The 26335-nt window shown below is 38.1% G+C and overlaps 1 protein-coding gene and 2 pseudogenes across 1 annotated transcript; all 3 read right to left on the bottom strand.

The window, feature by feature from the left end:
- Positions 1-4442: 4442 nt before the first annotated feature.
- Positions 4443-5257, bottom strand: LOC139436161 (serine/threonine-protein kinase PLK4-like; annotated as a pseudogene).
- Positions 5258-6162: 905 nt separating this feature from the next.
- Positions 6163-7287, bottom strand: LOC101435532 (serine/threonine-protein kinase PLK4-like; annotated as a pseudogene).
- A 316-nt stretch (positions 7288-7603) lies between these two features.
- LOC101435095 (indoleamine 2,3-dioxygenase 1) lies at positions 7604-24338 on the bottom strand. The gene is made up of 10 exons (XM_058289927.2): positions 24192-24338; positions 21629-21724; positions 21391-21510; positions 18218-18336; positions 17040-17054; positions 15382-15481; positions 14744-14861; positions 13522-13573; positions 12945-13090; positions 7604-11292 (listed from the first exon to the last, which is right to left on the bottom strand). Exons 1-10 carry the CDS (start codon positions 24288-24290, stop codon positions 10955-10957), a joined length of 1203 nt encoding a protein of 400 aa, XP_058145910.1. The 5' UTR covers positions 24291-24338; the 3' UTR covers positions 7604-10954.
- Positions 24339-26335: the final 1997 nt, after the last annotated feature.

The raw sequence follows: 26335 nt of genomic DNA, 5'->3' as shown, positions 1-26335 counted from the left end.
CGCCTCAAATCTAATCCCACTCTTCTTTCCCTCGATTTTGGACCTGGACTGCTTTTAGAGCCTCCTCACTGGTGGTCCTGCCTTTACTGTTACTCTTCATGTTATACTGCCCTGCAATTTTTCTTTCCAACTACTGCCCGAAAGATAATTTAAATATACTAATATAAAAGTCATTCCTCTGCTTAAAATCTTTCTCTTTGTTTTTAGGATAAATTTAACTAGTCCATTGCATGGCTCTGGGAGACAGTCAGGGTTTGGATCTACCACCCCACTCACTCTTCTTATTCTTCTATGTTTTAGCTATACAACTATTATGTACATGTCCTCAAATAGACTGTGCTTCTAAATCTATCTTTTTCACACCCTTCTCTCTATGCTTGGAATTTTCCAACTTTTCTTTTCACTAACACATATGCTAATGATCCTTTAAAGCTGAGTTCACATGTGACCTCATCTAGGAAGACTTAGTCTTGCCATACACCCTTTCCAACCCTCCCCTTCTTCCTGCCACTCCACTTTGTAGATCCAGCCTCCCTCTATTTCCCCTTAGTCTGCTTTAAGGGCTCCTGGTCTGTAAAGCATCAGGCAATCATCAATAAGGTAATTATTAACTGTACACTTAAGATAGGTGGACATATAATCTAAACTTTAAAAACTAGCCCTAAAAAGTACATAAAAATATAACAAAATGAGCTTTTAAATATGGTTTATACTTGCAGTTTTATGTTGTTAAAAAGTGCTTCAAATATACTGCTGCAAAGTTGCTCTTTATAAATGGTGCTGGTGGTAATGTCAGATTATAAACTGTAAAAGCTAAATATTTTTACAGAATTGGAAAACTAACATTGTGATAGTCTTATTTGAATCAGTTTTCAATTCTAACTATATCAGAGCAAAAGCAACATGTATTGAAAGCAAGTTAAAAAAAAAAATCTTTGGAGACAGAGTTGAGAGAGAATCCCCTATAAGTTAGTTCTTCAGTTTGTACTAGAAAATGACCTAGAATAGTGGTTCTCATATAGAAATGGGTGAGTAGGAGGTGGTTGTAGCAGCATGATCATTGGAGATCTTCCCAGGGCCTGGAGTCTCTACTAAACCTTGGAGAGTTAAAGGACCTGTACATTCTACAAAAGACACTCAAGTAATTCTGCCTTTCTCCTTTCCTTATTCACTCTGTATGGTGGATTGAATTGTGTAGTCAAGTCATCCCTTGAAGATGTTAGTTAAGGTGCCCCTTCATCCACACTACTAGAGTCCTTTATAAGCAGAAGAAATTCAGACATGCAGAGAGATAGTCACAGGAAGGAGATGGAAGCCAGGCTCGAGACAGAAAGGAGAGAGCATTACTGTATGGCAGGAAAGTCAAGGAACCCAAGGATTGCCAGCCCACCAGGATGTAACCAACTGGAAGGAAGCAAGCCTCTACATCTGAAACCATGAGACAATAAATTCCCATTGTTGAAGGCAACTTGTTGTGTGGTATTTGTCATAGATGCCTGGAAAATGAAGACACCCTGCCTCTAACATCTTCGGAAGTCACTGTAAAATAAGGAGAATAACTCCCAATCTGGCTTCTTGATAGCACTGTAGATAGGAAACAATGAAATTGAATGAAAATACTTTTTAACTTTTAAAACATGTAAATCTATAAAAATATTTATTGTTATATCAAACTCATTGTCCTTATAGAAATCTAAGCATTATTCCATTTAGGAATACATGTTGGCTTTTTGTTGTTTAAATGTTTCATTATGATTCACCTAGCATATCAACTAATTTTCATCATATATAATATACGAAGATTATGTATATGATTGATTCACAGAATTGAAAGGCACCTTAAGAATCATTAATTTCTCTCTGAACATTTTATATGAGCAATAAAGGACCACAGAGTTTAAGTGAATTATCTAGGGTCACTGAGCAGTTTTTTAAAATGAGTTCATTATAACTTATTTTAAAGTAATAATTTAATGAAATAAATCAAGGGATAAAGTAACTCACATTGGCATTTTGTTTCATTTTTTGTAAAATGCATTGGCAGAAATGTTTCATCAGAAATTGCCAGTACAAAAAATAAATATTAAAAGTACAATGTCACTTGTAATGTAAATACAAATTATTTACATATTCACAAACTCCAGCATCTTTTTTCATGATTCTCAGCATATCTGAAAAGTAGGGGAAAAATAATAGAACAAATATAGCACATGTTCTTTATATTTTTGCTCATTACAAATATATGAATATAATACACTTGGGGCATGATCTAAGAGCAAAGTTATGTAACCTAGCTATTTTACTTTTTGGCTATTTTATTCAATGTGGGATGCAAGCTCCCTTGTGCTTTGTTCCCTTATTGGAATATAGCTGTTACAGTATGGATTAAATTTGTCTTTAGTAGAATGGCTTCCTGAAATAAAGTTATATAAAATTAAAAAGCCACTTCACTTGAAAGCCAACAAAAATTCACTTAGGAAACTTAAATAACTAAATGGGATTTTAAAAAATATTTTTTTAATTTATTTTTATAAGATACATAGATCACACAAAATGTTACATTAAAAAATATAGGAGGTTCCCATATGCCCCATGCCCCACATCCCCCACTTTTCCCACATCAGCAACTTCTTTAATTTGTGTGGTATATTCATTGCATCTGATGAATATATTTTGGAGCACTGCTACACAGCATGGATTACAGTTTATATTGTAGTTTACACTCTCCCCTAGTCCATTCAGTAGATTATGGCAGGATATATAATCTCCTGCATCTATCCCTGCAATATCATTCAGGACAACTCCAAGTCCCTAAAATGCCCCCATATCACACTCCTTTTCCCTCTCCCTGCCTTCAGCAACTCTTGTGGCCACTGTCTCCACATCAATGATACAATTTCTTCTGTTGCTAGAGTCACAGTAATTCTATAGTAGAAAACCAGCAAGTCCACTCTAATCCATATTCTATTCCTCCATCCTGAGGACCCTGGGATGGTGATGTCCACTCCACCTCTCAATTGAAAGGGGCCTTCATTCCCACATGGCTGGTGGATGGGAATTTAATGCCCACAACTGTAGACTTTCTTGGTTCTTTGGTGTAATAGTTGTCCATCTTCACCTCCTTGACAGTTGACTTAGGTAAGTCCAACAAACTGGAAAGTAGGTACTGCAACATTGCTGAAGCTCAGGGCCCAGCTGACACATGGACAACCCAGAGATTCAAGTCACCTGGACATACACCAACCCCAGCTCCAACCACAGGTTCAATAAAAGTAACAGAAGAGGTATGTGTAGAGAGGTCACATCTGAGTCCAAGTCTATCACACTCCAGAGCACAAATTCCAAAGTAGGACCCACTGGCAAGGACTGAACTCCAGAGTCATCTGCCATGACCATAGGAGCTGGGTGTCTCCATAGTCCTCAGGAGCACCAGTACCTGGGGTTGTATCTACTTTGGCTGTCAATGAGGTCCTACTAAGACTTGCATAAGCATGACCCCAGTCAATGAAAACTAGGGTTTAGATTAGAACACACTGAAAGGATAGAAAAAAGTGTAATTTTGTTTGATGTGTACTGGCAATTTGTTTTGTTTTCTCCACATGTAGTTATTTGATCTTTTGGTAAGTGTCTTAATTTGTTATAGGGCTGCCAATGCAAAGTACCAGAAATGTGTTGGCTTTTATAATGCGAACTTTATTAGGATAAAAGCATACAGCTCAGAGGTTGTGAATATGTCCAAATCAAGGCACCATCAGAGATGTTTTCTCACCAGTCAGCTACTGTGATCCTGGTGTCCTGCTGCATGGTGAAGCATGATGGGGCTGAGCCTTCTCCTCAAGGCTCATCATCTCCCAGAGCTCAGCTTTGGGCAATCAAGTAAATGGTTTGGCCCTTCAGTCTTGAGCTCCTCCACGGATCCAGCCTCTTGGGGACTTCCTGCTCAGCTTCAGCTGCTAGTGACCCTCGAATCCTCTCTCATATGGCAGTGTAAAAATGGTGGTTTCCTTTCTCTGTGTCTCTCTGTGTGTCCTCATTTTATATAAGACCCAGCAAGAAGACAGGGACCCAACTTGTGTTATGCCTCACTGATGTAGTCCAGTCAAAAGTCATCTAATCATAGTCCCTTAACTGAAGCTATCAAAGGGTCCCATCTACACTGTGTTTATGTGCACAGGGATGGGTTAACTTAAGAACATAATTTTCTGAGATCCACAAAAGACTAACTGGGACAGTGAAGTATAAATGATAGGAGATATCTTACCTGTGTGATAAACTGAGATCCATCATTAAACTGAACCAAATTTTGTGCTAATTTTGGATAGCAATCTTTTAGACTACTAGAAGAGATGATTGTCCAGTAGCTGTAGCTATGAGGCTAGATTCTTCATAACAGATTAATAGAATAATTACAAAATGGTACTTGTTTAGAGAAGCAGAACTCTTCAAAATAAGTCTATTAAAAATCCTATAGGTTTTCTTTCTGTTGTTTTAGTTTTAGTTTTCATTTTTGGGATTTTTTTTTTTTCTACATCATAAAACCAAACCTCAAAATCAGCATCAGGGAAATTTTCCATCAAAACAAACTTAGACTATTTTGTATAATGGGTGACTTTTGGAGATCTTAGAACCTGAACAAATATGGAAGCATACTGATGTTTCCTTTAGTAATTTTCTGTTAAATTTCAAAGCTATATCTTCAGATATTGTCAGTTTATGGGTATGGTCTATCAGCAAGAGAGAACCTCTTCCATTTGTTGGATAATAAGTAGTAATAATATTTCCATCATCAGATATTTGAAGAACTTCTTTCAGATATTTTTTTCTTTGGCATATTGTGAAATATTTTCTTTCACATATTTTACATTCTCTTTTAAATCCTTCACACACATACATCCTCTGAATCAAGGATGTTCACCACTGATGTTTTGATTTTTCAGTCTCATTGATTTTAGCCTTTGAAAGATTAAAGATCTAATGCATTATAAGGTATATTTCTGATAACCCAATGAAGGCTCCATATTCACAGTCGTCCTCTGTTCAGAAAGAGGATTTAAGCCAAAGAGTAGATCAGGTTTACTGTGAATTCTAGTCATATATTTCATGGTTTTCAGCAGTTTTAGAATACGTACTTTGGCAGAGTTCTTTTTAGTTCTTATATAAGACCATATGTTTCTCGATGTGTCCTACAGATATGGATGATTTTGGAAATCTCTGGGCTAATGGTGCTGTGTTCAGAAAGTTCTCTTAAATGATCCATTTATTTATACACTTGATTTTTATTTATCCACTTCCATTTCTTGAGAAGAAAAATTACTTGAAATTTTATCGTTTGGAAATATAGTCATTTTATTGTGAGTGGTTGGGCAATCAAAAATCCTATCACCTCCTGGTGAAAAAGGAGAAGAGAAAGCATGTCTGCTCAATGAGCCAGTGCACATTTGGCGAGCCAAGTGCCTGCAAGGTGAACCAAATGCCCACTCAGTGAGCCAAGTGCCCACATGGGTGCCCGTGCAGAGAGCTGAGTGCCCATGTAGTGAGCCGAGTGCCCATGTGAGTGCCCACAGGATAGGCTGAGTGCCTGTATGGTGAGCCGAGTACCCATGTGGTAAGCCGAATGCCTGTGTGAGTGCCCACATGGTGAGCCCAAGAACCCATGTGACTGTCTGCATGGTGAGCTAGTGCCTGAGTGGCAAACCAGTGTCTACACAGTGAGCCAAGTGCCTGTGTGAGTGCATGCATGGTGAGTCAAGTGCCTGCGTGGTGAGCCAGTGCCCACATGATGAGCCAGTGCCCACATGGTGAGCCAATGCCCGTGCAGCAAACCGAGTGCCTGCGCAGTGAGCCAGTGCCTGCGCAAGTGTCACATAGCAAGATAATGACACAACAAAAGAGGGTTGAAGGGAAGGAAAAGTCAAGGTGAAGCACAGCAGAGACCAGGAACTGAGGTGGCGCAATTGACAGGGAACCTCTCTCCACATCAGAGGTCCCCAGGATTGAAACCCCGTGAATCCTAGAGGAGAGTGACAAGAAGACAAAAAGAGAAATAGATGCAGAAGATCACACAGCAAATAGACACAGACAGCAACAAAGAGCAGGGCAGGGGAGGGAGAAAACTAAAACAACAACAACAAAAAATTTAGGCCTTAAGTAAAAGACTTTATGTTAAGAAAAAAACCTATCAAATAAACTACTGCTTATGTTAACACTGGAAGAAGCTGTGATTATAATAGAAATTGCGGCATGTTCTCTATCAGTTGAGTCTTTTACAGCTACTAAATCTTAAATTTTTATTGAAGAACTTTGCACATGAAATGATAATAAAATACTAAAGACAAACTTAAATGATCTGCTGGATTTCCATGAAGCAACTGATGAAGAAGGTCCTTGTCTCTTTAGACCAAAAAGTTGACGTTTCATAAACTGCCAATATTACTTTACTTGATGTGTTTCTGACTGTGTCAATATTAAAAGGTTGTGTTTCAGTAACTATTACATAAAACATATAGTCCATGGACAAAATACTATCCCTGGCCAAAAATTAGACTCAAGTCTGAGTGCACTTTGATTTGCAATTTCTGGGGAAATGTAATTAGGAGTTCCACATAAAGTATAGTGATTTTTAATATGGTGTTTTCCATTGAGTTGCTGGCCCCAAATTGGCATTCTTGATGTTCATTTTATACACAAGAGGTCAGAAAGTGTGAGTTCCCAGCTTAAAACTCCATGATAATGAAGATGCAGTATCCCAGTGACAATCTGGTGCTTGAAGTGTCAAGTTTTGCTTTCTGAGGATTTTATTCTGTTCTTTAGATACCTGTTCATTCCCCTGATTGCACATTACTAAAAGCAGGTATACATACTTTAATCTTCAACATAGTTATAAAGTGCTGAGGTGGAAGAATGTTTCAATTGGCAGTGTATGTATTTTCACCTCATTTTCGACTCTGTATCATTCCAGCTTTCTACTCTGTCACTTGGAGTACAACTTTCAAACCCATTTACATAATTTGAATAATTTCAAGTGCGTTTACATAATGGACTAAGTCCTGTAGACACCAGCAAATGAGCGTTTACTGAGCAGATTTCCAGCTTTAAAATTTTCCAACTTCTCTCTAATGCTGGTTGTTACACTTGGGCCCCAGCCTCTTCTGCTACTTGGTCTTGCTCTGAACTGCGGTTCCTAAAGACAAAAGTACAGCCATTGGAAAGGTCTCCAGGGCACTTTCTAAATTCAAAGAGGTGCCTCCAAGCTCCTATTTTGAAAAACTCTGGCTGATTGTCCCACATGGTATTAACTGGGACAAAAATAAGTCTTCTCACCACCATCCCCTTTCTGACTAATCAAAAGTCAGATACGAGTTGGGAATTTGGAGAAGGGACAACCATCTATCAAGTATGTAACATCTTGATAGCAAAGGACAAAAGGAACAGAGTTCCCTTGCAAGGGAAATCTTTCCTTAAAGGAAGGCTGGGCCATGTAGCAGTTTGACATTCTGGAATCAGATTTCTTGGGTTCAACCTGTTGCTTTGCCATAAACTACCTGTATAAATTTTGAAAGCCTCCCCTGGGTCTCAATTTCCTTATATGAAAAAGTGCTGATAATAGTACTTAAATCATAAGTTTATTGTAATAATGAAATGAATTAATACATGTGAAATTTTTGAACAGTCACAAGTACATAGACGAATTAAGCATTAATGATTGCTAATAGCTTATAGATAATTAGGAAAGCTTATACATATTTAGAAAATATCAAAAGATCCCATATATTAGATAATTCTGGTGCTCATTTGTAGAATTCACATAGTTTAACTTACTTCTTGAATTGTATGAGCCTGGATCAAAGTGCAAAGTAATATCATCAAAGTTAGGTGTTTGCTTGTTTATTTAAAAACAGAAATTCCATAGAAAATTTTCTTTAACAAGCAATTCATCTTTAAAGGTAAGTATCAAATGTTTACTTCCTGTATGAAACTTTCCTCAGCTCTCCCAGGCAGGATGAATCATCCATTCTGTGCCTTCAAAACATATTATTTTTGCTATTCATCTAACAATTATAAAGGTAATCAGCCAACAGAATCAAAATATGATGTCTTTTCTGTCAGAACATGTATTGGTTGAGATGAAGGAATGTAATTTATTATGTTTTTAAATCCCAAGCTTCTAGAACAGTACCTATACAAAAGTGATTCAAGCTACATGTGTATTAAGATTTCCTTTTTCTAAATATATTCCCATCAAAGCCTGGCTAATTTCTTTTTCTGTGGTGACTGAGAGCTCAATCTTTGGAGCCCTATTGCCTGGGTTTATATCTGATTTTGCCGCTTACTTATTGTGTATTCTTGAACAAATTTCTTGACCCTTTTTCACCTCATTTTCCTTACCTGTAAAATGGGGAGAGTAATGTCTACTTCATAGACTTGCTCTACAGACTAAATGAGTTAAAGTATCAAGCCCAGTTGGAGAAGTAATTTGTGGCATAAGCCCTAAATAAATGTTTGCTAAAATTGCCAGAAACATTGAAGAGGGGGGCCATGCATTGTGTGAGCCACCACTGCCTTAGAGTTGGCAAGGACCGCAGAGCCCATCAAGTGCATGTTTCTAAGTTTTCGACCTCTCTGAATTTAAAACAATTCTGTTGTTTACTGCCATGTGAAACAATTTTGTGGAAATGAATACATTTCTATTTTGAGGTCAAGACTGACCAATATCAAGTGTCTAAGTCTTTGTATAAAAGGTGATGAGAAGTTGAGAATCAGGTGAATTGACAAAAATTGTTCTCCATACCATGCAATATTATGTTTAACATCTTAGAATGAGGGAAAAATAACATATATAATATTTAAGAAATTTCATCAGCTGTTTAATGTGTAAAACTAATTCTAGAAGTCAGGACTTATGAATATTTAATCTTCTGAATCTTTAATATGAAAAAGATAAATAATTTAACCTAAATTCCCCTTACTCATGGAGAACACCATGCAGAAGAATATAGCATTACGAATTTCTGGTTTTACTAGGAATATACTGGGATGGAATAATCCTTAATCCAATTTAAATTTAATAGGATCCATGTCAGTAAGAATTTATTACATCTGGGGTTAAGCCTTCCCCTACAGGAGCCTGTCTTTGCTGCCCAATGACCCCCCACCAGAGATTGAGGTTCTGAGCCATCTCTGTGATGAACAGAGACAACATGGAATGGGATGGGGGAAGTGGCAGTACTTTTTTAGAAAAATAACCAGAATTTTGTTGTGCCTCACCCAGTCCAGAGATGATTTAATTAGAGGAAAATCAGGAATCTTGGTTTCTATATTTGTCTGGATAGAAGAGAATAGACTCTTGTGGAGTGGGTGTCCAAACCCCCTGTAGAGAACTTGAAACCCATGTTTCAGTCCTTCCATCACCTACTGGCTACAATGTCAGTGCCAATGCACTTTGCTTCCTTTCTACCTCCTTTCCCTCCTCTGGAGACAGAATATATGTGATGTTCTGACCACTTTATTACTTAGACAGGACAAAGGACCCAAAAGAGCCGAGGAAGGGATCCTATTGAGGTCAATTTCTTGGGGTGGCCAAAACTGCACGGGTCAAGATCAGTAAATGACACTCTGCATACTCTACATTGGAGAAAAGAGACAAATCTATATTGCTTGAGTGTGATATTTATCCATCCTGGAGGGGGGTCTGTCCCTGAGAATCCATGCCTGATTAGCATAGGGGACTACTTGTTACCGGTTTCTGTTGGTGGATGGGGATGGGAGGGGGTGTGGAGGGCTGGGAGATGGCTTCTTATGTAAGCCCGTGAATTCCTTAGCATATAGGCTATGTTTCCCTCTTCAAGGCTACATGATGTGTGTTCACTGGGATTTTCCCATATCCTCAAAGCTGGGGTTTCATAAATTGAAAGTATTTGCTCATCCCACATCCATCTGGACATTGCACCTTTGTTTTCCTCTCATCTTCCATTGCAAGGCTGATTTTTGGCTAACCGTTTACTCTCTCATAAGAATAAGATCTTTGCAAGTGATCTTATTTCCTCCCTTCACCCTTCCAAAATCCCTTTCCTGTCTAACTTGTTCTGTTCCAAGTTGAGTAGAAAAAAAAAAAAAGATGAATCATCAAAAAATTTAATATCTCTCATTGCATGACCTTAAGTGAGTAACTTCACCCTTCTGAGCCTCAACTCCGTCATCTTTAAAAGAAAGAGTTTGGCTTGGATATTTTAAGTTACAGAACTTTCTAGGATTCCATTATGAAATAAATTCATGCCTGAGTGTGAGTGCCTGATAACCCTTATCTCCCAGAAGAAATTGTATTTCAAAGATGACCTTTTCTTTTTGGGCTATATAAATTTATTCTATACATTCTCTCATTATTTTGTATATTCATTCAATTGATATTTGCTAAGTATCTACTATATACTAAGAATTGAGGATGCATGGGTGTGGCAAAAATACAGAATTCCTATAGCTTATGATCTAAAGGAAATGAAGTTTATCATCTAATCAGAATTCAGACAAGTGAGCATACTTGTGAAAGCATATGATATTACCAGAAGGGAAGTAAAGGGGTAATTCAAAGGTAGACATATGGGGTATGTCTCCATAAAAAATTCCAGAGGAAGTTTTAATTATACTCATGAATAAAGCAAGCTTTTACATATTCTATCTTATATTAGTTTTATTTATTAAATTTATGATTATATTTCAATATACACATTCCTTCATTATTGTTTTTTAAGTATTCTTTTCCATTCTTTTTAAATTTTTTGTTGTTGGGGATATATATGTATGAGGAATTCTGGGATAGATATCAGAAAAAAATTCAGATTGAAATTTCTTATACTGTGCAATTTGCAAAGCATTCCAGTTTGTAATTTATACAGGGCAGTGCCTGGAATATATACTAGAGGTCTGCCCCATGACAACATGGACCCTAGTTTGCGTTATGTCAACCTTCCTTCAAAAGGAATGTCTTGGTTGTGTTTCTAATAGTCTTTAGGAAATGCACGACATTGGCGGACCCTCCAGTTCCTTTGTTTTCCGTTTCCGAGGGACCTTCAGAGGTCTTATTAGGTATCACAATGTACTTAGCCACTATCTGCAGATGGTAGTCCCTCAGGGAGACCATAGCATTCACACACTCATCATAAGCTGCAAGCAGGCCAGGATCTCCACTGGACTGGACAAACTTGCGGACGGATGGGGCTGACTCTAATGAGCGAAGAAAGGCCTGGTGAGCTGGTGGCATGTATGTTCTCATTTCCTGGAGGAACTCAGCCTCTTGTCCTAAAAGAACAAGAGAAATGTGAGGTCGTAGGAAGGCCAAAGCATCCCCCAGTCCAGAGGAGGACAGAGCACCGAGGTTAGAATAGGCAGTGAGGTTACAGCTGCCCAATTTGAAGGCAAATCGGCTATTAGTCTTACTACTAGCAAAGTTATTATTACAAAATATTATTTCTGAAAACCAGATTAGCAAAACTCATTGTTTCATAATAAAAACTTTGTTTAGTGCTTTTTTCTCCCTTTGTCATCATGTTTGACCCTTCTAAGAAGCCGATGATATAGGTAGAGCATACATAATCTGCCGATGGCAGATAACATGACACCAAGCCCAAGAGACTTTAAGAGATCATGTTTAAATAAGTGACCAAGAAAAAAAAAAAAAAGCTTTTCTCCCAACCCAATGTTTTTCCTTTCTCCTGTTAAATACAAGTTTAGGGAAACAGCATGTGTTGGTCTGAGTCCTTTATGTGGACCCAGAATATTATGTTCTTAAATTGGTCCATTGCTGTGGGTGTGGAACCTTCTGATTGGATTGAATGCAGTTGGAAGCTTTGCCTGGAGTACTTCTGTGACACATGACCCAGGGTAGATCTCAACCCCTTTATAAATGGGAGAATCATGCAAAGACACGCAGATAAAGAGAGCACTATTTTACCCTGCCACATGAGAGAGGACCCCAGGATCTCAGGTGAAGAAAGAAAGAGAAACCCCAAGAGGCTGAGAGAGAAGCAGGAGGCTGGAGTCAGTGGAGCAGCCGAAGCTGAAGCAATGAGACTTGGAGGGGAGGGAGAGAGCAGCAGACACTGCCATGCACCTGATCACTAAGCTCAGGGAGAAAGCAAGCCTGAGGAGAAGGCAGAGACCAGCTGCCCTTTTGCCTTGCGGTGTGGTAGGAGTCCAGGGTCCCCAGCAGCTGACCTTCAGTGAAACAGCATCTCTGATGACGCCTTCATTGGTATATTTTCACAGCCTCAGAACTGTAAGGTTTCAATCTAATAAATTCCCATTATAAAAGCCAACCCATGTCTGGTATTTTGCCTCAGCAGCCTTTAGCACACTAAGACATGGAGAAAAGTAGAAAGAAGTTCTTCCTGGAGCTTCTTCCTCTCCCCTTGGTAAATGGCAAAAAGGAACGAATGAAGGTGAAAAGGAATGAATGAAGGTGACACATCATCACACTTGGGTGCAGACATAGTCCTTGGGTCCACTGGGATAACAGAATGGCTGGAAAAGAACCATGCTAAATCTGTCCTGGACCCTCAGGTCTCCCACTCCCCAACTTCTACTCCCTGTCTTGTCTTATGTGCAGTTGGCTTTTTCTGTTTGAATCTTACAAGTGATATTGACTTCACCAGAGTCAATTATGCCCTTAACTACCTGTTCAGATCTCAAGATGGAGCCTGTGATGGACTAGTGTTTGCATTCTGCCTGTGCTGCCTCGCAGTGGGTTGACTGGGAGCCAGCCACTAATCGTCTTTAAGCTTCTGCTTCTTCATCTGTGCAAGGCAATGATGGCAATCAAGTCCTTACTTCACTGATTCTTCTAAAAGGATCAGATAAGCTCAGAGGGGAAACTGGTGTGGAGGCACCTTAAAATATTAAAATCCTATTCGAGGAACCCGACAGATGACTATTATTTGTCATGTTCCACTAACCTCCAGCAATCTGTCGGATGCCCAGCAGAATATCAAAGCACTGAAAGGTGCTGCTCTGGCCTGCACTGCCCCCCGCAAATTGCTTCGGGGTGTCCCAGACCCCCTCATACAGCAGGCCTTCTGGCAGCTTGGAGCTGTTTTTCCAACTAGACCAGGAAGGAAAGAAAAAATAGTTCTTTGAATTAGTTGTCAATTTTCAGATGTAAAATCTTGCAACAGAAGATGAATGGAAGGTAGCATGGGATCGATTTCAGGACTTTTCTTCCACACTCCCGACCCACCCTCCTAATTTTCATATATTAGAATAATAAATAGCAACATGGCTCTGAGGAAATTTGACAACGGTATTCTCAGAAGGGAACTTGAAATTTGCCACGAGCCCAAGTCATTCCACACTCCCTGAAATGACTTGATTTCTTTTCCCCCTCCACTGCATCTGTGCCCAAGTCACATGCATTTTAGGATATAAATGACCTAACCCTGATGGATGGTAGGGACCATCAAAGGAAAGTTGGTGTGTTCTCTACATTAATTTTTTTTTTTAGGAGGAAGCAAATTCACCCATAAGACTACATACCCAGATAAGTAGATGCGAAGAATATTGAAAAAGTCATTTGGGTCCACGTATTCTGTAAAAAGATGGAATGTGTTTAGCTGACTTGTAGGGGCAAAGCAAGATGTGGTTATCAACTAATCTTGGACTACTACCCAGGCTACAGAAAAGGCTTTGAGTTACTCTTTGTGCTACACAGTGCCTGTGGACTAGCCTTCGTTTACCTCCGAGTTCCAGATAATCCTCTCTCACAGTCTCCACGAGGTCTATCATATGACCCAAACTCAAAACTAAGAGCCTTGGCCTACCTCTCCTTATCATTAGGAGACCAAACAATTAAGCTGTCACCATTCCTGTAGCGGTACCCTTTGTGCTTAATGACAGGGCCGATAAAAGAGTTACATAAAACACAAAAATACAAAAATAACAGCTGCCTTATGGATGAAGCACATCGCTGTTTATTCCTTCCCAAATCCGGCTAAGGGTTTTTGTTTGGCATTCAATTTCCTCACCAAGGACAAGTCAGCAATTACTCAAAGCCCAGGAATAAACAGTCACATATCTGTTAAGGCTGCTGCCTCGTAGGGCACATTGCCTTTTGTTTCCTTTTGCAAATCCTTGCTTATGAACTCATCCCCCATCCCCACCCCCTTACTGCTATCTTCCACTCTTAAATTTTTTGATTACTTTTGATCGCAGTGGTTTTACTATGAGGCTTCTAGCTTAAGTGTAAAACCATAGAATAAGCAGAAGCTCCTTTCAAGGAGCAACTAAGTTTTTCAGAATGTAAAACGGCCTGCACTTTTGGCAAGTTCCTCCAGGGTTTTTAAGGGGAAGGGAGCAAAGTTCCTCAGAGTTAAATAGACCTGGTGTAGAATCCTAGCATGACTGTTTGATGACTTGTATAATCCTAGGTTATTTTCTTATCTATGGGTATTTAGCTTCCCTTATCAGTAAAATGGAGATAACAACATCTACCTCACAGAAAGGGCAATGATTAGGTAAGATAAAATACGGAAAGAGAGGGGAGCTGCAGTGGCCCAAGGGTGGAGTGCAGCTTCCCAAGGAAGAGGTCTTGAGTTCAATCTCTGACCCGGTACCTCAAAAAAACACACACCAAAAAAGTAAAGGGAAAGGCCCTAAGTGATAGTAACTCTTACTTCTTTATCCTCAATATCTTTATACCTCGAATAATCAAAAACCTCTGACTGCTAGTCTAGAATGTTGTCCTACCCACACCACTTACTGTGAATTTGGTTAAATACTTCCAAGGCTTCCTTCAGGCAGCCAGTTATTTTTTCCAGTTCTGTTTTCACAGTTGCTTGGTCCTGATGTTGTATAGCATTGATTACGATGGGAATTTCCTTAAAAAAAAGAAAAAGGCAAACCCTTAAGATTTCCCAGCATTTAACATTAGCATAGAATAAAAGTCTCCTAAGTCTTAATCCTTAAATTAAATTTGGCTGGTTTCTTCACACTTAAACATGTTTGGATTTGACTTTATTGATTTAGCATCTAGAGATATATTATATAGATCTTTCTTAATATTTTTCTATATATATATTGATAGCCCTAATAGTCAAACTATTGGATTTATATCACTATGTAGTATAGCTCTAGTGCCAAATACACTGAAAACTTTTTTTCTCTTTTGGGGTTTCAAAGTTGATTCTAAATATATGGCTCCTACATTTTGTATTTTGAGTTGTCACAGAAATAAATATATATTTATTTGTATCAGATGTTCTGCTATCCATGATTAAACGATCAAATGCTAGATTTAGTCAGGGTTAAGTTAATTCATGCTTAATATGTTTCTGTTGTTAAATGTTTGTTCTCCTACAGTAAATCGAGAGGCTCATTTTCCAGTTTGGATGGACATACTTTGATAGCAGAAGCAGCTGCTATTTCCACAAGTAGTGACACCAGGAAGAAACCTTTTCCGCAGTCCCCACCAGGGAAAGAGAACAGGATTTCCATGTTCCTAAGAATATTAGTAGAGAGAGAAGGGATTTAACATAATATCTCTGCATATCTGTAGAATACTTTGTCCATTTGAAGCATTTTTATTTATCCTATTTTATTTTCAAAATATTTTTATGGGGTAAGTATAACAGGTTGTATTTTCTCCATTATATTGTTGGGAATGTGAAGACCCAGCTATGGTAGGTTAGTTGTCTGAGATCATATAATTTATGGTAGGTTAAGCTGAGACTTAAAATTCCATTCTCATGACTCCAAGACTAGTTCTAGTTGCATTACCCCATTAATTATTTACATGTAAACATATGCACACTTACCATAGATAATCAATGTTTATAGTGAGATCTATGAAGTATAGTTTTAAGAGGTAGTCTTTTTCTCTAAATAAGTAAGTATAGTCATATTTTAATCTGTGTAGCTGACTCCATTTCTCAATGGCTTATCTGCTCTATAAAGAAATTGACTGTGGTAAAGTCAAATGACTGGTTAGACCCCATTTGTCTGTTCAGTTGATGTTTTGGCATCTGTGCAAACATGGTGTCAGTGACCTTATATTATGAGTTTCATGATGGTTAAAGTAATCTCTGAAATCAGATCACCTCTCCAGCTTCCTTGCTGTGCGACCTTGAGCAAGCTATCCCACCTGTCTCCGCCTCTGTTCTCTTCTGTAAAATGAGACTAATTATATATCATCCTCCTGCTTAAAATGCTTCCTTAGAGTCTCCTTTAAGGTGTTCTTCAGACTCCTTATCACAGGTGACAGAATCCTACATGTTTTTTTCTTTGTCTCTTCGCATGCTCCTCTTTTCATCATTCATTTTCTACACTAGTCATCCTTGGCAGTTCTGGTGATGAGACAAGATTTTTGTCACCTTGAGGTTTTCATGGTTGTTCTTCTCTCCACTAGGAACACTCTACATCTTTCTCTCCAGTAGGAATAGTTCACGTCTTTTCCTTCTCACTCTTCAGGGCTGGGCTTACATAACTCGCCTCAGAAATGTCTCCCTTCACCCATTTTATTTGTTTAATAAGGTATTTATCTTTTTACCCCTTCTCTTCATCATATAACAATTTATATAATTTTCATATATTATCTTTCCTCCCTATTGGAACAAGTTTCTATGTATATATGATATGAATTTTGTGGAGGTTAAGTCATCTCTGAGTTCAGAACCTTAGCTCAAAAGTCAGAAACAGAGTAAGGAATGGATCAAAAGGAATAGGTTTGTGTATGGTTAATTACTTACTCTGGTAACTGATTTTGTTCACAGAGATTATTAAGTCATAGATATACAGATATATGAGCATTTTGTATTTATGCATCTTAATTACATTATATACCTACCTATAATGCCAAACAAACATATTCATGCCTTTGTATAGATGCAGTGATATGTATCTACATGACAGTCCTTGACTGGGATTATTTGTTCTTTAAATAATTACTAGAATTGCTTATTGGCTGAATTTAAAAAAATCTATTTGGGGGATGTTGATAAGCCTACATTCACTTTGCATAACTAATAGTTCTTTGAATAAAATAAGAAGCAAATACTTACTCATAAGTCATGGGCCTTAGGAAGCAGCCACGAAGCAATGTGCCAATTGGAAGAGAGAAAAAAAAAACAACTTAAAAATCCAATAGTTTTGAGTTACTCTTTTTAGATTTTACCATAAGTAAGACATAGCAAGGTGGAAAAATATGTTTATTTTTTTCCTTTAAGTAGGCATTACAAACACATAAATTAGGATTTTATAAGTGAAATAAAAATTAAACATGCAAGGATCATGGATGGATAATTTGGATATGATTTTTAAAAAACTACTTGTAACAAATAAGGATATTATTTAAATCAAACACTTTCATTTTGTGGTATTCTCATGTCCAGATTCTCTTGTTCCTGTACTATAGCAGATCCTATCACCAAATGGTTAAGAGGAGCCTAACTCTGAGCAGGCTTTTCATTTCTGCTCTGAGAGCCCTGAAATCATCACTTCTGTTGTTAACTCTTAAACTCAACTAGCTACTTAAAAATTAAATTTCTTTGGAACAGATGTGGCTCAAGCCATTGCATTCCCACCTCCCACATGAGAGTCTCTGGGTTCAGTTCCCAGTGCCTCCTGAAAAAACAAACAACAAAAAAAGCAAGACAACAAGCAAAACAAACGATAAAACCAACTCAGGGAAGCCAATGTGGCTCATTGTTTGAATATTTGGTTTTGTTTTTTATTAATAAAATAAAATTTAAAAAAAAATTAAATTTCTAGAATCTCAAAAGCATTATTAATCAAAAAAACATCAGACACAAAAGAGAATATACCCTACAATTTCATTCATGTGAAGACCATTAACAAACGAAGGTAATTTTTGGAGAGACAAATCAGAACACATTTGCCTGGAGACACAGGGGAACTGAAAAGAAAGATGCACAAAGGAATTTTCTGAGGTGAGAGAAATTTTCTATATCTTGTTTGGGGGTGATTGTCACACATTTGTATAGAATAGTCATCAAAGTGAGCACCTAAGATTTGTACATTTCTCTCATATATGTTAATTATATGCCTCTCTCATATATATATACAATACATTTGTAGTTATAGATAGAGTAGTCAAAGAAACTATACCCAACTGCAGATAGGAAAGCTGTGCTGGCAAAGATTAAACAAATACCTAACTCCTTCTGGATTTAAACAGCATGGGCTCTTTCAAACCCTATTTTAATCACACTTTACTTACCCACTGGGGTCCTTTTTCTTCCAGTTTGCCAAGACACAATCTGCATACGACAGAATAGGAGGCAGTTTCAGCATCTCCGAGATTCGGCAGTAAGGAATGGCAATATTTCTTGGCAGGACCTAATTAAGAACATCATATTTAGGATTCATCTTGGAAGTGTCTTAGCTTTTCTTCCACCTCCTGGGTGACAAAAAATTAGCTCTTCTATAAAATGACACTTTGAAACCAAGCACGTACTTTTTTTCTCTTCTTCATTTCAGAACTTAAGGCTAGTCATTGTTAAATTCTCATGTTTTGGATCTCCATTGATGTGGATATAATCTGACTACAGAGAGAACAAAGAGATAGAAGGCAAGAACATACATAGCCTGCACCCCTGACTTTCTAGTGGCCTTGCACTCATTCATTCATCTGCTATCCTACGAATATTTATTAAGCAACTGCTCTATGCATAGCAGCACAGTAGCTACTGGCCATACAAAGATAAATCAATTGTCTCAAAGAAGCTCAAAGTCAATTGCAATTAAGACCTTTGAATATGATTCAAAATCCTATTAGGTTTTGATGCACATTAGAAGTGTGAATAAAGTGCTTTGCAGCACAGTACAGAAGGAAACTCTCTTGCCTGCACATTTTATAAAAAGCTTTACTTAAAGTGACATTGGTGCTTGGCCTTGTGTTGAAGTCCCACCTAAATAGTTAGTTGCTTCCTGTGGTTGAACTTATGCCTCTGGGAATGGAAGTATTTGCAAATTATTTACAAGTTTCAAAAGCAAAGACATTTTGCTCTCTTTGATTTAGAGAAAAGACCAAAGAGGAATTAAAGTGGAAGAAAGTGGGGGGGGGGGGGGAGGGAGGTGGGATGTGGGGTATATGGGAACCTCTTACATGTTTGAATGTAACATTTTTTGTGATCTATTTTTCTGCAAAAAAATACAATAAAAAATAAATAAATAAATAAATAAATAAATAAAATGAAGTGGAAGAAAATTAATTTAATCATTAACTTGATACAACTTAGAGAAAGGAAATGGTCAAACACATCTTTATGTTTTATAGACAAAATATGCAACTGCTAAGAAATTCAGATGCTAATTACTTGCCCATTATCAAATAAAATGTGCCTTATATTGACTCATTTTTTACCCATTTTCTCTTTCCTACAATTTCCTCACTTAAAGGTTTTATTTCTTTCTTTTTTTTTTTAAGGTAGTATCAGGAATAGAACCCAGGACCTCATACATGGGAAAAAGGTACTCAACCACTGAGCTACATCTGCTCCTCAATGAGAATTGTTTTTTTTTCCCCCCCATTTGTTTGTTTTGTTTTTAGGAGATACAGTGTATCAAACCTGGAACCTTGTACATAGGAAGCAGGAACTCCGTCACTTGAGCTACATATGCTCCCCTATCTTGTATTTTTTACTGCCAGTTCTCCATATCTTTTATAAAATGATGTGGTATACAAAAACTAAGTAAATTAGAAGTACATTTTTATGCTTCCTTTTTAGAGTTTCATTCTCAAGTCTGGTAAATTTATTACCTTCCAATTATGCCATGTACACTCTGGTCTCCACATTTTCTGCTAATGCTAATGCTTTCTGTTCTGCTCCTCCCTTCTGGCATAAGTTCTATCCATCTTTGAAGAAGCAATCCAAGTCCCACTTCCTCCTAGAAGCATTTCATGGTCATCCCAACTATTGGGATTCTCTAAATTCACTCTTACTCTTTTCTACCTAGCATATGCTGCCCTTCATTATTGACACTCTTAACATACAGTTGCTACATACTTAGCTAGACTTTTAAGTTCTAGAAGGCTAGTGAGACTGCACTCAGCTGAATTTTAAGTTAGATTGTATGACTGGAATTTTTTTGTGTCATCCCAGAATTTAGCATAATGCACTAGACATGAGAAGTTTAATGATGGTAAGAAAGTACAGTGTGTTCCCATGATGATACATAGCAACTCCTTCCTCTTCTCTGCATATCAGGAGATGACTCATCACAGAGGTAGATTCTGTTGATCTGTTTTTAAACAGGGTGCAGAAGGAAAAATAACCCGGAAAGACTGATAACCTTTATCAACAGAGAAAATAAAACTTTCACTAAATGAAAAGATGTTTCTGGAATCTATTTTATTTCTTTGTGTCTAATTTGAAGAGTAAGCATTTCAGTCTGTACTGTTTTCAAAGGATTAGGATTGCCAGATAAAATATAGAATGCCTGGGTAAGTTTGCATATTGCATCGTCATACATGCATGGAAATATATTCATTGTTTATCTGAAATTCAAATTTAACTGGGCCTCCTATGTTTTTACTTGCAAATGTGGCAACCCTACATAGAATGAGAAGACATGGATTTCAGATGCACTGCCTCGTAGAGAATGAACAGAGGCAGGCAGTTGATAAACATCATTGGATCTCCTCCATTCACCTGCCCTATAATATTTCCTGGGAAGAGGTTATTTCAGGTGGTCTTAGAGTGAAATTGTTATCAAGGACTAATTTGTAATGGCTATCTATTCATACATGTTACCTTTATATACAAATAAAACTATGACTAACATCCAACTAAGTGCTAAGAAGACATTATTTAATCTTCAGTTATCCAATGCTGATGAGAATACAATGTAATCAATATATTTTTCTGTATTGACAGATATAAGATAGCACATTAGCATTACATAAGAAAAGCCATAAAATAGTCATACCTCCCAAAAATCATATATAGAGAAAAATGTTTCATGTTCACAGACTTTCCCTGTAGTGTATTTATAACAGTAAAATATTTAAAAAAAGTATTTATCAACAGAGAATTGAGTAAGTAGACTAAATTTCAGGAACTCAAAGAATAATTAAAGAGCCACTTCATAGAATAACTAGGAAGTCTGATGTAGTAACTGACAATTGCTTACAGCATTACTCAAGGGAAAGAGGCAGGGTATATATGAGAATGCAGTATAACACAACGGTACCATAAGATAGAGCAAAAGACTAAAATTACAATGATAACCGTTGACATGTTAAGTCAGTGAGTGACTATCATTTTCCTTTTTTTTTTCCTGTTACCCAAACTTTGCCAAATGCAGTTATAATACTTGGAGAATGTTTCACGTTCACTGTAAACCAGAACGCCTGTCCTACAGCACAAGAGAGTTGAGCCGATCTCCGACCTTACGGACATCTTGGTCACCTCGATCCCACACGTAGGCCATGGTGATGTACCCCAAGACCAGGTGGGCCAGGCGCTGCAGTTTGTGTCCTTCGAGGTCATCAATGCTGAGCTCTGGCAACTGAGGACAAATGGAGAGACAGTCAATCAACATGGGTGAATTCCAGGCTTCAAAACACGTGAAGAATGCTGTGGAGACACTGTAAAAGGAGAAGACCAGGGTAGGACATAAATCAAACCTTTTCGACTTCCTCGCGTAACTTGCCAGTCTTAATCAGGTCAGGCAAGTTTTGAGCAATGAACATCCAGTCGGCATATTTCTTAGGCAACTCCTCCTAGAAAAAAAAAAAAAGGGACTTTTTATTCATTAGTGTCTGTTACTGTACAATAAGATTGGCTTCCCACGAGTAGCCCGCCTTGCCTCTAAGTGCGTTCTGGGCAGCTCTGTCCCGGCACACACCTACTCCCCAGGTAAGGCCAGCCCACCCATGGCGAGTCTAGACGCAGGGCGGAAGGCTGCACTACCACCTGCCCTACCCTTCTGTTCACATACTCTCATCTGTCTCTTTTTCAAATTTCACCTCCAACTCTCCACTAAAACAATCCTTCCTGACTGCACCATTATACAGCCCTCTACACACATGCACACCGTGTCGTGACTCCTTTGGATTAGGCTTTTGCACATTGGTAAGTAATTTGTTTTTATCTGTTTTTTTTTTTTCCCTTCCCAGCTACGTTTTCAGTTATTTGAATGCAAGAAAAATGAGATTTCTTGAAAGTCAGTAGTGGACTAGGCAATTTGCTCAATGATTTCACATATATTTCCCATTTAATTCTTAAAAAACTAAAAAAAAAAACAACACTGATTTTTATGTCACACATAGCAAAATGTCACATATCACAGATAGGGAAACAGGCTTGGAGGAGAGTTTATATAACTTGTTTGGCATGTATAGTTTATTGGAATTCAAAAAGATTGTTTCCTGCTGTCAAAACCCAGGGCCTTTTTACCCATCTCACCACCTGAGGGAAAGAACTGCATTTTAATTCTGGATCTCTCCCTGAACCTGTCACAGAACTGGACATATAGGAGAAGCTGTAGATATACAAGCTTTGGTTTTATTATAGTCTTATCTTTTCCCCAGTAAATGCAAAGGAAATCTAAATTTAAAAGTGTCTGCTGAGATTCAATCATATTTATGATCTCATCTCCAGGGGAAACAAAAACAAAAGGGCTAGGAGGAAACGGACTTTGGCGCAGTGGTTAGGGCGTCCGTCTACCACATGGGAGGTCCGCAGTTCAAACCCTGGGCCTCCTTGACCCGTGTGGAGCTGGCCCATGCGCAGTGCTGATGCGCGCAAGGAGTGCCGTGCCACGCAGGGGTGTCCCCCGCGTAGGGGAGCCCCACACGCAACGAGTGCGCCCCGTAAGGAGAGCCGCCCAGCGCGAAGGAAAATTCAGCCTGCCTAGGAAAGGCGCCGCCCACACTTCTTGTGCCGCTGACGACAACAGAAGCGGACAAAGAAACAAGACGCAGCAAAAAGACACAGAAAACAGACAACCGGGGGAGGAGAGGGGAATTAAATAAATGAAAATAAATCTTAAAAAAAAAAAAAAAAAGGGCTAGGAAATTCCCTGAAATGAGATACAGGTCCCTAAACAACTTCCTCTACACCCTCTCCCTCTCCTCCTTGTCAAGCTGCTTCTTGGTAAGCCTCTAGCCCTAAATGCTGAACTGCGGGGACTGAGGACCAACGAAGAGATTAACTCAAACCAAGGTGGGGAAAGTTTTAAGCTTCAAAACTAAGTTAAGGTTATAAGTAAGCTATAAAACAGGAAGAAAAGTGTAATGTAAAACCAAACCTGCTCTACTTCTGTATGCTACTGCCCAGTCTTAATCAGGTCAGACTGATTTTAATGAAAACCCAGGCAGCCTCCTCACTAGATTAGCTGCCTTTCTTATTTGCTGTGAACTTTTCTCCTTGTCCACACAAATCCTGTGCTCCATTAACTAAATTCTGCATGCCATTTCTTTCTCATCAGGAAAAGGAGGAAAAATAACACACTTACCTTTTAGGATGGTTATGAGAATGGAATGGGTTGATATTTGTAAGTTGCTTAGAAAAATGCTATATATACATGTTTGAGAATTGAAATATTGAAGATAAGTTGGTTTACATGGTATACTTTCAAAGACAAATTAGGGAAATGTAATTTCAGACATATTTACCATACTTCGTTTGTATTTATTTAGCTAAAATTAATGCAAAACAATGTAGCTCAGACTCTCTCTTGAATCTTATGCTCAGTAAACAAGTAATATAAATACAACACAGCAATAGTTTGATGTGCCATCTTAGAAATCTAAACACATTAGGAACAATGCTTTGCCCAATTTAAATTATATCAGCAGGCACAGGGGTTTCCCTTTGACTAATAGGCTATTTATATCTTTGGCTTTTTCAAAATGCTTTCTGAAAATGCATTTGGATTAAATAAAATTTTGATTTCTATAGGACGATTCTTTTGTAGAGTTAAAATGCTCTTTATAGTTTACTTACCTCTGCACTCTCCATTTCTGTGTAAGGTCAATTGGAAGTACATCTCTGACTAAATATCCAGGGAGAAATTTTTTTAAAAGGTGAGATCCAGGTTATTCAAATTCCATTTCTAATTTCGGCAGAGCTTTATCCATTGTTTGTTAAAAGTTACTGAGCCACATTGATTCAGGAGAAGTTAACTTGTATAAATAAGCAATAAGAAGAAAATACCTATGCTCATATTTCAGTGCCCTCTCTTACCAGGGGATCAGGCAGAGCAAAGCCCACATCTTCATTGATGTGGAATTCCTCACGGATTCGCCAAGGACTTTCCATAGGAGATGCTTGGTCACAGGCCATTTCTGGAGTCTGCTCCTCCGGTCCCTGCAAAGTTTCAGAGCATCTCTTTTTATATGATGGTTGCTATGTCCAATGACCACAACATTGCACGTAGGCAGTAAGGAATGACTTCCACTTTTGGAATGGTTTCATTTTCTACTTTCTTTATGTGTAATTTGGTAATAATGAAACCACAAAAGCATCTCTATTCATCATATGAAGAACTGAAAGTAGTTATTCCATATCAAATAATTATTACTAGGAAGACCATTTGCTTACTGCCAAACGGGAAACCAGAAAGGGCTTGATGGGAAAAACAAAAACAAAAACAAAACAAAACAAAACAGAAAGAGTACATGAAAACTTGTGTCCAGAGAAGAACTTTTTATGGAAACTTTAGAACTTTGAATTTAAATGATGGGGAAGTGGCTGTGGCTCAATTAGCTGGGATCTCGTCTACCCTATGGGAGGCTCTGGGTTCGTGTCCCAGGGCCTCCTTGTGATGGCCCGTGTGCCACTGAGAGCTGATCCAGCAAGATGATGCAGAAAAAGGAGATAAGCAAAAACAGAAAAAATGCAGCAAATGGTCTTAGAGAACTTAGGAACTCTAAGGAACTCTAGAACTTAGGAAAAACAAAACAAAACAAAAAAAACAAGCCACAAGGAGGCAGAATCAATCAACCAATCAATTAATCTTGAAAAAAAAAAGGAATTTAAATGAAGAATTTGACCAGGTCTGAAGTCCCAAATTACCCTTTAATTATTGTTGTCATTGGCTTTTGTTTAAACATTTAAGTTTCTTTGAAACTATTAGTGTCTTGTTTCAGCAGGCATGAGATACAACCTCTGGTACACTGTTTTAATTTCCTTGGCTGCAAATATCATGAAATAGTTTAGCCTAAATGATCGGAAATTATTAACTTGCACTTTGAGGCCACAAAAATGTCCAAATCAAGTCATCATCAAGACAATGTTGCTTTCTGAAGGCTGGTAGCTGGTGATCCTTGACTTCTCTGCCACATGACCAGGCACATCTGCTGGTCTCTCCCATCTCTTCCCATTTCACTGATTTCAGCTTCTTGCCTCCATGACTAGTTCTTTCTGTTTCTCTCTCTCTCTCTCTCCATTCCTCTTAAAAGGACTGCGGTAAGAGGATTAAGACCTATCCTGAATGAGATGGGTCTCAACTGAAGCAGCCTCATGAAAAGGCTTACGATGGGTTCACACCCACAGGAGTGGATTAACTTTCAGAATATGTCTTTCTGGGATGCACACAGTTTCAAACCACCAAATGACCCTGAAGTTATTCAATGGCTCTAAAATAGAAAAAAAAAGGAAATCGTGAAGAATTTTGAACAATGATACATCTTCATTTCTCCATTTTTCTTAAGAAGACTTTTATCTGTCTTCACAGTGGTACTATTCTCTCCTCTTCCTATTCACAATAGGTAACTTCTGGAAAAATTTTCCTTTATCTCTACCATAACTGACAGCCAGGAATTGATGAAGCAATAATATTGCACATTTGGAAACTTTGTAATATACTAAAAGTTGAAGCAAAGGATAAAATAACTTGAAAATGTGTTTCTCTCAAAATGGGAAGGAAGACTGCATTTGATTAATGATTTTCAGGTGCTGTGGCAGTTTGAGAGAAAGATTATTTGTGTAAACTTATCTGTTCCTCTGGGTATGATACCTTTGATTGGATTAAAGTCAGTAGAGGGGCCTTTGATTAGGTTATCTGTTAAGATTACTTTTAGGGATTTTTTTGATTTGACTAAGCCAGTAAGGCAGGACCCAGGTTGAGTCCCCACCCCCTTGCTGGGTCTGATGTAAATAGACACTCACAAAGACAGACACACAGGAAGAAAGAGCTCTGCCATTTTTTATCCTGACAGAAAGGAGAAAGCTCAAATAGCTGAGGCCCCAGGGAGAGATGGGCCATTTTGCCTGATAGCTTACTGCTGAAATGGAGAAGCGAGCAGAACAACTGGACTGATATAGAAGGCCTCGAAAGAAATAAGCCTTATGCCAGGAGAGAGAGGACTTTAGGATCACTTAAGCAG

The sequence above is a fragment of the Dasypus novemcinctus genome, chromosome 29 (genome assembly GCF_030445035.2).
Source record: "Dasypus novemcinctus isolate mDasNov1 chromosome 29, mDasNov1.1.hap2, whole genome shotgun sequence".
Taxonomy (NCBI): domain Eukaryota; kingdom Metazoa; phylum Chordata; class Mammalia; order Cingulata; family Dasypodidae; genus Dasypus; species Dasypus novemcinctus.
This window is presented reverse-complemented; position numbering and strand designations above follow the sequence as displayed.

What these genes read in the sequence shown, in the direction of transcription:
- LOC101435095 (XM_058289927.2), bottom strand. Translation starts at nt 24,290, where the DNA reads ATGGCCTGTGACCAAGCATCTCCTATGGAAAGTCCTTGGCGAATCCGT. An exon ending in GTGACCAAGATGTCCGTAAG is followed by an intron (nt 18,337 to 21,390) that starts GTCGGAGATCGG and finishes GTTCTTAATTAG; the next exon opens with GTCCTGCCAAGAAATATTGC. An exon ending in CAGCTGCTTCTGCTATCAAA is followed by an intron (nt 14,862 to 15,381) that starts GTATGTCCATCC and finishes CTTTTTTTTAAG; the next exon opens with GAAATTCCCATCGTAATCAA.